Source organism: Pelodiscus sinensis, chromosome 2 (genome assembly GCF_049634645.1).
Source record: "Pelodiscus sinensis isolate JC-2024 chromosome 2, ASM4963464v1, whole genome shotgun sequence".
NCBI classification, from domain to species: domain Eukaryota; kingdom Metazoa; phylum Chordata; order Testudines; family Trionychidae; genus Pelodiscus; species Pelodiscus sinensis.
Genome location: NC_134712.1, coordinates 24,061,104 through 24,072,796, shown reverse-complemented (window position 1 = coordinate 24,072,796; position 11,693 = coordinate 24,061,104). Strand labels below are relative to the sequence as shown.

The following is an 11,693-nucleotide window of genomic DNA, read 5'->3' as shown; positions in this document are numbered from 1 at the left end:
GGTCAGGCAACATCTGTGGCCCAGCATGACTACGGATGTTCCAGGACAAGAGACTCCTGGCATGCTGCATGAAGGTGGAAACTTAGCTGGGCTGTGAGGGGGAGCCAGGAGCCAGCCTGCGGCTCATCTGGGTTGCTGGAGGAGAGGGAGCAGAGAGCCAGCATGTGGCTCAACAGGGCTGTGGGAGAGGCACGTGGCTCAGCTGGGCTGTGGGAGAGGGCCAGGAGCCAGCACATGGTTCAGCTGGGCTGGGGAGGGGGCGGGAGCTGGCACATAGCTCAGCTGGGCTGTGGGAAGAGCCAGGAAGCAGGAAGAGGAGTGTTGGGGGGCCTAAAATGACCTCCCCTGCTCTGGAAAAATCCCTCATCCAGGACCCATCAGGTCACTGGGGAGGTCCAACCTGTATTAAGAAGTCCAAAGACGTTAAATACAAAAAGCTATTTTCGATGCAACTTTACAATTGTAAATTCAAACACTCTAGTCAGAAAATTCCAAAAGCTAAGGCTTCTCCTGCAAAGTTAACTCAGCCATGTTGCTAATATGAATTTTTTTATTCCTAGCTTCCAGATTAAATACATGTATTATTATTGTTTAGTACAAATGAATGCAATAAGACATGTGACATGAGTTAACTGAGTGTTCATAAAACCTTGAGGTAACATCATGGAAAATGAGTCTAATTTGGCCAACAAATAAGGAAATGCCAAACAAAAGTAAAATTTGCTTTTATTTTTCTTTCAAAGAGAATTGTATGCAAACTTAAATGGCCTTGATTTCACAAGATTTTTCCAATACATAAACAATATTTTTAAAAGTGTTGTCAGAAGTATGAACAGAGTCAGGCCAACTTCTTTTGTTGAAGAATATATCAAATACTGGATTTTTCTCTTTAGTTACTGTACTCCTGAAGAGCCTGCGCCATGAAGAGTTTGCCCAGGTTCTGTGCAGTGAACTCCTTGATATTCTGGCAATAAGTATTAATCTGACCTGTGAACAAGAAAAAACAAAAACCTCTGATCATAATCTAATAAACCAAAGAGCGTTTATTATTCAAACGTAAAATTTATGTAAGGTAGGATAGCATCCTGCACAATTTTGACTGCTCTTATGCGTAGAGTCTTTAAATACACAGGAAGAACAGTAAATCAAATAAGCAGAACGGCTAAGTTAGTAAGCATTAAAATGAATTATCACTCTTGTAAGCAGAATCCAATTTTAATTACAAAAAAGTTTCATGAGATGCAACTTTTGAAAAAGACAGCTGAACAATACAACGGAAAACCATTCATGGTGCTGTGTTAGATGTTTAACCACATCAATTAACTGAAGCTCTAAAAACACTGGCTAAATTTCAGTTTAATTCTTAGGTATTTGCTGTCCCAGTTAAAAAAAATTATCCTATATCCCATGATTAGCTTGAAAACCCTCCCATCTGACATTTAGTTGGCCATGTTTTCACAAAATATTTTACTTTATTAGCAATTTCAAAAATCTTCAGGCTGTGAAGACTTGTCAGTGCTATACAGATCAAACTTCCCCATAAAACAATTTTTATACAAGTGCCGCTACAAGTTATTTATCCTGCTAGTCAGGAATAGCAAAACACAAAGCCAGTTTAATCAAAATTAAGACTGTTGAGCAGACCAATAAACTGTCAACGTAATGCTCTATTTAAAAACCTTTTAAATGCCTCAGACAAAACAGTTAAATTTTATTCTTTATCTCTATACTTAATTCCATGTGAATTAAGAAAATGGGTGCTTTCAGGTCTTCATCAACTATGCTAAAGAGAACAAATGGAGAAAGTGTTTTGGCTGATGGCTGTTTTCACTTTCTCCTCTTGTTGAGGATTGAGCTATAACCAACTATCATAAAAGCAGGCACACTCACTTTCTCTATTACATTTCATAAAACTATGTTAAAAAGTATTTTAAAGTAGCATTGTGCTACTCTGAAAATAGATTATCCAAGACAAATTGTACCAGAATTTGTACTCAGGACACCCTCAGAATTCTGAGAGACCTCAGGAAGCATTAGTAAACCAGGACACTTATTGTTTTAAAACCATGTTGTAAAAGTGACTCATTGAAGTATGTTATTTTCCTCATTTGAATTTTTTTCAAGCAACGAGGCTAAGGGCCAATTCTTTTAATGTCATATTTGTGTTGTTCATTCCTTCCACTGCACCAGACTACACAGGACTTTATTTTAATTCTCTTTCTCTCTGTATAGGGTGTGTGTAAAAATCTTCTAAATTACTTTCAAATGGCATGAGAATTCAAACTATTAGGGAGCTAATATATCTGAGTGCCTTTCAACCGAATGTCATCCAATTAGTGGTGACAGTCAATTGGCTCAAGAAACAGAAGAAACTCAAATATAAGCTTCATCCTAAAATTAAGTAATTCACTTTCTCATCATGTCTTCCATCCCAGGATTCTTTGAGGGGACTTGGGTTTGTGTTTCCGCTCATGTGTGTGTCTTGCCCGTCCTACCAAGCATAAGAAATGGGAGATGAGCTGGGGTCAGGTGTGGCAAGCAGTGGCTGCACAAGAGAGGAGGTTGTACATGCTGGGGAAACCTGCGTTTTGTTTCCACTCACTTCTTCAGTTGCCTTGGGGATGGGAGAGAAAATGAAACTGTTCTTCACCAAGAGCTCCACCTAGCTAGACTTAATTCTCCCAGCTGAGAGAATTAGATGGAGAAGATAAAGTGCACGATTCCCACAGCACAAAAATGTAAAGCTCTCCCATACAAACTAGCTTTATGTCTGTATTTCAGTTTAGTACTATGGTTACGTTTTAAAATCTTAAGCTAAACCATTTACCACCAGCATTTGCTTTATTTCTTAGATATTTCCCTAGAGAGACTAAACAAAGGGAAATAGTGCAAACACTGAGCTACCACATGACACCACATGCAAAGTGAAAGCGGGGTATTAAGGGTAACAAATCTTTATTTTCCTGTGGTTATGACAGATGTGAAAAGATGGGCTATGAAGTGAGAAAGCTCTCCAGAACCATTACCTGCAATAAGCAGTGAATCCATTCTGGCAGGGGGTTGTGGTGGTTTGAACAGTTTGCTCATGTCCTCTTCAGGAAGGGGAGGCTCTCCTCGACTCTGTCGCTGTAAGTTTTCTTGCTGGCGTCTTTGCTGATACTGGAAACAATGCAACAAACACAGATTGTGGTAGGACTCTTAACACAGATATAGTTGATGAAGGAAAACTTGTCAAGTGCAGCCAGCAAGGAAATGAAGAGAGTTATTTCACCCATATGTGAATTTTATTTAATTAAACCAATCCAATCCCCCCAAAAGTACAGGCAGTCCCCGGGTTACATGGATCCGACTTACATCGGATCCCTACTTACAAACGGGGTGAGGCAACCCCGCATTAGCTGCTTCCCCCCAGCAGACCAGGGAGATGCGAAGCTAGCGCCCCCCCCCCCCCCAGCAGACCAGGAAGACGCGGAGCGGCTTTTCTCAGCAGACACATCAGCTTGAGAATAAAGGACTGAGGGAAGTGAGGTGTGGGAGAATAAAACTGAGCTCTGGAGAAATGTTTGGCTAGAGTTTCCCCTACAGTATGTACCAGTTCCGACTTACATACAAATTCAACTTAAGAACAAACCTACAGTCTCTATCTTGTACGTAACCCGGGGACTGCCTGTACATGCATATATATCAATAACGTTTTTAAAAAGTAAAAAATATATATATTTTTTAAAGAGTTGGGACTTTTGTTAGCAGAAAAATGTCCTGGAACTTTCTGTTTTGAAAGGAGGTTAAAACCCATTTTTACTGAAGCTCAGTCAATAAAATATTTGATCGAAAGATCAGTATGGTGCAAAAGACTCAATTTTCCCAAACATAGTCAAATGAGAGTCTAGAATTTTTAAGAGTGTACAAGAAGCCTTAAATAATTTTATAGCAGACATAAGAATGATCACTCTGCGTTAGATTAAAGGTCCATCTAGCCCAGTATCCTGTTTTCTGACAGTGGCTAAAGCCAGGTGCGTCAGAAGAAATGAACAGAACAAGAACAGATAATCAGTAAGTGATCTATCCCATTGCCCATTCCTAGCTTCTGACAAACAGAAGATAGGGACCTATCCGCCATGAATTTATCTAGCTTTTTTGGGGGAAGAAGGGGGTCTGTTAAAATCCAGACCTTCAAAACATACTCTGGCAAGGAGTTCCACAGGTTGATTGTGCACCTAACCTATTTTGTTGCTCTTTCCTGAACTTTTGCCAAATCAAAGAAGTCTTTTTTGGGATGAGCTGACCACATCTGCACTATTTCACTAGGAGTTAGGTGAAGCAACAGAATGGGTTACCTAGGGAGATGGTGGAATCTCCAACCCTAGAGATTTTTAAGTTCTGCCTTGACAAAGCCCTGGCTGGGATGATTTAGTAGGGATTAGTCCTGCTTTCAGCAGGGGGTTGGACTCAACCTCCTGAGGTCTCTTCCAGCCCTATGATTCTATTCTATGAATCTATGTGGGCTATCTTGGATTTATATAGCGCATTAAGATATTTTCTGTCTTATTCTCTATCCATTTTTTAATTATTCCTAAAATTCTGCTTGCTTTTTTGACTCCTACTGCACATTGAGTGGATGTTTGACAACTGTCCACAATAACGCCAAGATACCTCTCTTGAAAGTATGGACCCCTAGGAGACACCACTATTTACATCTCTCCATTCTGGAAACTGACCATTTATTCCTACCCTTCATTTCCTATCTTTTATCGACTTAACAAAATCTATAAGAGGACCTTCCCTCTTACCCCATGACTTCTTACTTTGCTTAAGAGCCTTTGGTGAAGCACTTAGTCAAAGACTTTCTTGAAATCTAAGTACATTATAACCACTGGGTCCTCCTTTCCAAATGTTTGTTGACCCCCTCAACAAATTCTAGTAGATTGGTGAGGCATGAGCTATCTTTACAAAAAGTATGCTGACACTTCCCACAACAAATTATGTCCCTTTATGTGTCTAACAATTCTGTTCTTTACTATAGTTTCAACCAATTTGCTTGGTACTCAGGTTAGAGTTATTAGCCTGTAGTTGCCAGGATCATCTCTAGAGCGATCCTCCATCACCTGTACCAAATGATATTTGTCACCTAAAAAGAATGGCTCAGGTTTGGGAATCTTGCTCATGTCCTCAGTTGTGAAGACTGATGAAAGAATTCATTTAGTTTCTCCACAATGACCTTATCATCCTTGAGTGCTCCTTTAGCATCTCAGTCATCCAGTGGCCCCACTGGTTGTTTAGTAGGCTTCCTGCTTCTAAAGTGCTATTTTTAAAGTGTGCTAATACTTTTTGAATTTTTGGCTAGCTGTTCTTCAGATTCCTTTTTGGCCTTCCTAGTTATATTTTTACACCTTTTCTGACAGAGTTTATGCGCCTTTCTATTTTCCTCACTAGGATTTAACTTCCACTTTTTAAACAATGCCTTTTTATCTTTCACTGCTTCTTTTATTGCTTTTTCCCCCACTGCTTACAAATTCAGAAATTCCTAAGTCCTTTGTCAACACAATGTTATTATATAGCAGGGGAAAAGACTTCTTGATAACTATCTCTTCAGCTGAAGAGCAAGAACCATATATCAATGATACAGAATTGGCTAAAACATGTTATTGTCCATCCATAGATCAAGCTTTATTTGTTCTTTTATCCATTAGAAGCGTTTGGAAATGTTGCCACTTAGTAGTCATTACTATATAGCCCAATACAAGGAAGAATTAAAGTAATTTGACTGACTTATTAAAGAAGGTGTTTACAAGTTGTTCTTATAATTTTGCCCTTTTCAAGTCTATTTTTACAATGTTTTTAAATTCAGTGACGCAAGATTACTTTTTTAGCTATTAGCTGAATATTTATGTTTTTACAAAAACAGTTCTTGAATAAGCCATAAAGGAATGCTACATTTATTTTTAAAGATATATACATATTTTAGAAGCCATGTAATGTATTTTGCATGGTACTATACACATAAAAATGAATGTTGAAATAAACTAGATATATGTAGACAGTAAAAGCATAAACTTTCATCTGTAGCTTGTTCATTTAAACTCATAGCAAATATATTTAAATCTGAAGGCCGAGAGTCACACATGATATTTTTATCGTCAGTTTACTACATCAGCACAGAAATACTTGAATGCATTTCAGTATGCCATCAGATACTTTTTTTTGTATCTCAGCAGCAATGACAAACGTGGTCTTCGGGCCACATTAATGAAGAAAAGGTTACATAGTCATATTTCTGTGTGTAACTGAATTATATTATATTGCACCACCCACTTCTTAGCTGGTTTCTTGTTTCATATAAAAATTGCTTGCTCTGAATCACAACTGCTCCATTTTGTAAATGAAGTACTGACTGCTAACTATACTGCAATAATCCGCTACAAAAGCAATTAAAGTTAGTAAAGAAATGAGGTGCAACATTCTGGAACCTACTTCACTGGGCTTTTCCAAATAAATATATCTTTTCATTATTCAAATAACCTTGACAATACAATGTGAATACATATTTTGTCATCTAATGTTACCATGTCTGTTCTAAATAGGCAGATGACTGTGCAAGGAGGAGTTTCAAACAATGCAGAAAATGTTTGCTTTCTGAACTAACCTCTATATTACTGGTTCTCAAACTTTTGCACTGGTGACCCCTTCCACACAGCAAGTCTCTGAGGGTATGTCTACATTGCATTCCTCCTTCGACAGAAGAATGCAAATGCAGACAAATGGAATTGCAAATGAAACGTGGATTTGAATTTCCCACACTTCATTTGAATAATCACAGCCAGACGCTTTTCTGAAATAGTGTATTTTGAGAAAAAAACCTCCAATAATGAGGAGTAAAGGTTACTTCAAAGGGTTTCTTTTTTAAATAACCCAGTTTTTTTTCTCAAAATATGCTATTTTGGAAAAGCGGTCGGCCACGATTATGCAAATGAAGCGCAGGAAATTCAAATCCACATTTCATTTGCAATTTTGTTTGTCTGCGTTTGCATTCCTCTCTTGAAGGAGGAATGCAATGCAGACATATCCTGAGTTTGACCTCCCCCCTATAAATTAGCAACACTTTTTATATATTTAATACTATTATAAATGCTGAAGTAAAGTGGAGTTTGGGGTGGAAGCTGACAGCTCATGATCAATGTTCCCTCTAATATTTCCCATCCAGGAGTGGGGTGAGTTTTGTCCTGTGCATCAGTATTGAGTTCACGTGTGCTCGTTCGGATGGTTGCCACTGTGGCACCTAAGTATCTTCTAAACCATTCCCTTTTCCCCTCTGCTGCCATGTTTCCCACCTTCCCCCTCACCCCATCTACTCCCCTAGAGCCTGCTGCCACCTTCACCTCTCAATAGGGATGTTAAATATTGGTTAACTGAATAGTCGATTAACCTCAAATTCTTATCAGTTACTCAAAATAGTCCTGGGGGCGGGGCCAGCAGCCAGTGTGCTCCCGCCTCAGTCCTGAGGACCCCCCTCCCATTCTGCACTGCTGCCCCGTGTGAGAGACAGAAGCAAGGGGTGCCAGATGGAACCTGGTCCATGAGGGGAGCCAGTTTAAAAATCAGCTCCCATCGCAGACCAGCTGCCTATCTCCGTGTTGCTGCCTCTGATACAGCCCCTTTCTGGGAGGGGAGCGGGTCTGAGCTCCCATCCCTCGTATGAGCTGAAACTGAGCTAGGCTGCCTGCCCACCTGGCTCCTAATATAGTCGAAATGCAGAGCCACAGAGGGGGTAGGTCCTGGACTCAGTGTAAGTCAGGACTGAGCCACACTGCTGGCCAGCCTGCTAAAAAATTTACTGGCTAGGGGGAGGGGCGAATGCGTGTAGTCTTTAGCATTAACCTATAAGCTTTTGCTTATCGATTAAATCAACTACACTATTACATCCCTATCGTTCAACCTTCCCTGCTGTCCAGGCTCCTGCCCTTCTCACTCCCCTCAGCCCTCCTGGGACCTGCCCTCCCAGCCCATTCTCTCTGACCCTTGCACCTGTCTTTCCCTTCCCTCCAGTGGCCATCTCCTTTAGCCCCATTCCGATTATCTGTAGCTGCCCCTCCCCATCCCCTGTCCAAAAACCTCCCTTTATCCACCTGCCCTCCCACTCTCCTCTGCTCTCTGGTGCCATCCCTCCTCACCCAAAGTCTGCCCCTTCTGCTTCACTCTGGTAATCCCTCTGGCACCTGAACCTTCCTTTACTCCCTGCACTCTCCTGGTGTCTCCCCCTTCTCTCACTGCCCCTGACTTCTTCCTCCCTGGTGCCCACCCCCTCACCACCTTCTGCCCCAGGTCTCCTTATGCCCCTCTGGGCCCTCACACATCACTTGTTCCTTCCTCAAGCCCACCACTCCTTTCAACCCCGCTTTTCTCAGCACCCACTTCTCCCCTCTCCTCTTCCTTACTGTTGCTCCTATTGCTCCCTCCCTCCTACCCCTCCCCTTTCCACTCCCAGCATCACCTCATCCCCTCGCTTCTCCCACACCTACTGATACATTCCTATCCCCCTATCCTCCTCTGCCCTTTCTCCATGGCATTTGTGTCTCCACTATCCTTGCCCTTGGTGCCTTCCCCTTTCTTCTCCTGCCCTGGACTCCCCTCAGCACAAGCCCCTTCCTCTCCTCACCCTCATTCTCCCCTTACTTCTCCCCCTGTCCATCTGCTTTCTTAACATTTGCACCTGCTGGCAAGCGGCCAAGTGGCAGGCAGCTGCCCTGTGTCCCAGGGCTGGAGCTAAGACCACAGTGCAATTTTTGTACCGCATCCCCAGGCCCAGGAACAGCTGCACTGCGGCCGGGCTTCAGTCCTGGCACACACAGCAACTGTCCGCCATGTGGCCCCACCCTGGGAAGAGCTGGGGCCAGGGCTGCATGGCAGCTTCTGAGGCTGGCACTGCTGTTCTAAAAACAGCACTGTGGTCCCAGCTCCAGTCCCGGCACCCAGGGCAGCTGCTCGCCACATGGCCGCACCCCCATGTACCAAGAGAGGAGCCCAGGTCATGGTGCTATTTTTAGTACCATGGTCCCAGTCTCAGAAGCTGCCATGCAGGCCCAGCTGCAGCTGTTCCTGGGGTGGGGCTGCATGGTAAGCAGTTGCGGCATATGCTGGATCTAGAGGCTGGCCATGGTGCTATTTTTAGTACCACAGTCCCAGCCTCAGAAGCTGCCACACAGCCCCATCCGTTCCTGGGGTGAGGCCGCATGATGGGTGGCTGCCGCGTGTGCTAAGACTAGAGCCTGGTCGTGGTGCTATTTTTAGTACCACAGCCCAGAGTCCAGCTCCCGCAGATGCCACTCAGTCTGCCCTGACTGAAGCTCCAGCTCTGCAGAAGGGCCAGGGCTGCTTTGTGGTTGCTTAGGTGCTCCTGGGGCGGGGCAGCCACCCACTACTCGGTTCCACCAAGAAGCAGCTGAAAGCCACTGCGTGGCTCTGCTAAAGTGGTGTGCAGGAGTCAAATTGCTGGTGCGTGCCCAAGCAGACGCACGCTTTAGAAGGAACTATACTCGTGACCCCCCTGAGAAGACTGAACCACAGTTTGAGAATCGCTGCTCTAGATGCAGCAGCTGGTATGCAGGGCATTTCAACAGGCTAGTCTGAATGGTATTAAATGTAACCTTATATGATGCTTCATTCTTGTTTTATGAAAAAAAAAAGTTTTGATTCAGCTTCTCTCAGCTACCAACCTGATGTTTTTGCTGCTGCTGCTTGCTTGTGTTTCTCAGGTAAGTATTATATTTAACTATATCCTGGCTCATTTCATCCACTCTGTCCATCAGCAATTGCAGGCTCTTCCCCAGGTGATTACTGAAATACAAGAGTAATTTTTTATTGGTAAAATTAACCATAACAATATTTTAAAATTCAAGTGGATTACAAAGTCACTTGACCACCGTTCTTGCCAAAAAGTGCAGGTAGTTACAGGTAGTCCCCGGGTTACGTACAAGATAGGGACTGTAGGTTTGTTCTCAAGTTGAATTTGTATGTAAGTCGGAACTGGTACATATTGTAGGGGAAACTCTAGCCAAACATTTCTCCAGAGCTCAGTTTTATTCTCCCACACCTCACTTCCCTCAGTCCTTTATTCTCAAGCTGAGGTGTCTGCTAAGAAAAGCCGCTCCGCGTCTCCTTGGTCTGCTTGGGGGGGTGTTAGCTTTGCGTCTCCTTGGTCTACTGGGGGGAAGCAGCTAGTGCAGGGTTGCCTCACCCCGTTTGTAAGTAGGGATCCTATGTAAGTCGGATCCATGTAACCCGGGGACTGCCTGTACTTTCCTTCTAGAAATGCATAGTAGGAGCGGGGGCAGGGCCTGGGAGGGTTTTGTGACCTGGGAGAAGTGGGGGGGAAAGGAGTGCAGGGGGTTTGGGTGGTGACATGGAGAAGAGGCATGGGAAGCAGGGTCAGGGAGGGGTATGTGTTCAGGAAAGGATTCTAGCCTGGGGGGATAAGAGGGGGTGTAGGGTTTGGGAGGGAGCTGTAACCTGGAAGAGGTGGGGAGAGGAAATACGGAGGGTTTGGTTGGTGGCCTGGGGCAGGTAGTTGGGACAAATGAGGGGCTGGAGTGCCAGAGGCATGCTCTGGCTGGGAGGCGCTTACCTAGGCAGCTCCCAGCCAGCAACTCTGCGCAAACCTGAGACAGGCTCCATGCCTGTGTGCTAGGTAGGTTGCTCCATGTGGCTCTGCTCCAACACAAGGAGGAGAGGAAGGGAGGAAAAAGGCTTCATTCACTGCCCTGCCCTCAGCAAAATTTCTCAGCTCCTACTGTCCAGAAACCAGCTAACAGAAGCTGGGGGATTTTGCTAGGGCATGAGGACAGCATGCGAAACCTTTCTCCTTCCTGCCCAGATTGCATGCCAATTAGCACCCTGCTGTTTGAAGCTGCTGCAGTTGCTCTGTAGTAAGGGTGCCAGAGAGGCAGCCGCGGGCCAGATCTGGTGGCGTGGCAGGCCGAATCCGGCTCGCTAGCCACCTCTTGCCCACCCCTGGTTAAAAGTCTCTGCTAGGCCCATGCAATCTTCCTGGGTCTCTTGACCAATTGAGCAGTCAAATATTCTTCAAGGCTTCATAAAAGTAAGTAAGATACCAAGTTACACTTGGAAGTTTAGGAGACATCATTTGCCCTTTAATTGTTGACAGACGAAGTTGTTTCCAATGAGACTAATACAACATTCCATACTGCAGGCCATATGGAAGCAGCAAGGCTGAGTGGGTTCAATTTAGGTTATATGCAAACTTGTACAAACAATCCAGTCTGTTTAGTAATTTTAATACCTTTTCCCCCCAATTTATGAAGCTGGATTTTCCAAGATATCACAGCAGGACAAGATAGCCCAAGAGTTCTGAAGGAACTCAAATATAAACTTCAGAACTACTAACTGTAATCTGAAACTGATTGTGAAACAACCCTCTGTACCAGACAACTGGAAGGTAGCTAATGTAACCACAGGTTTTGAAAAAGGGCTCCAGAGGGCAATTACAGGACACTAAGCTGAACTTCACTGCTGCGCAAATTGATAGAAACTATTGTAAAGAACAGCTTTACCGAGACACATAAATGAATATAATATGTTGGGGGTGGGGAGGTCAAAATGGCTAAGAGAAATCATGTCTCACCAATGTGTTACATTTCTTTGAGGGTATCAATAAGTACACAGATAAGCATGAGAGAGTA

General features: G+C 43.6%; 1 protein-coding gene across 1 annotated transcript in view; it reads right to left on the bottom strand.

The window, feature by feature from the left end:
- Positions 1–709: 709 nt before the first annotated feature.
- EIF3H (eukaryotic translation initiation factor 3 subunit H) overlaps positions 710–11,693 on the bottom strand; it is a 142,106-nt gene continuing 131,122 nt past the window's right edge. Inside the window, exons 6-8 of the mRNA XM_006130789.4 lie at positions 9,711–9,831; positions 3,027–3,159; positions 710–987 (exon numbers count right to left, since the gene is read on the bottom strand). Of these exons, the coding sequence (XP_006130851.2) occupies positions 890–987; positions 3,027–3,159; positions 9,711–9,831 (352 nt within the window). The 3' untranslated portion in view covers positions 710–889. The remainder of the gene's footprint in view (positions 988–3,026; positions 3,160–9,710; positions 9,832–11,693) is intronic.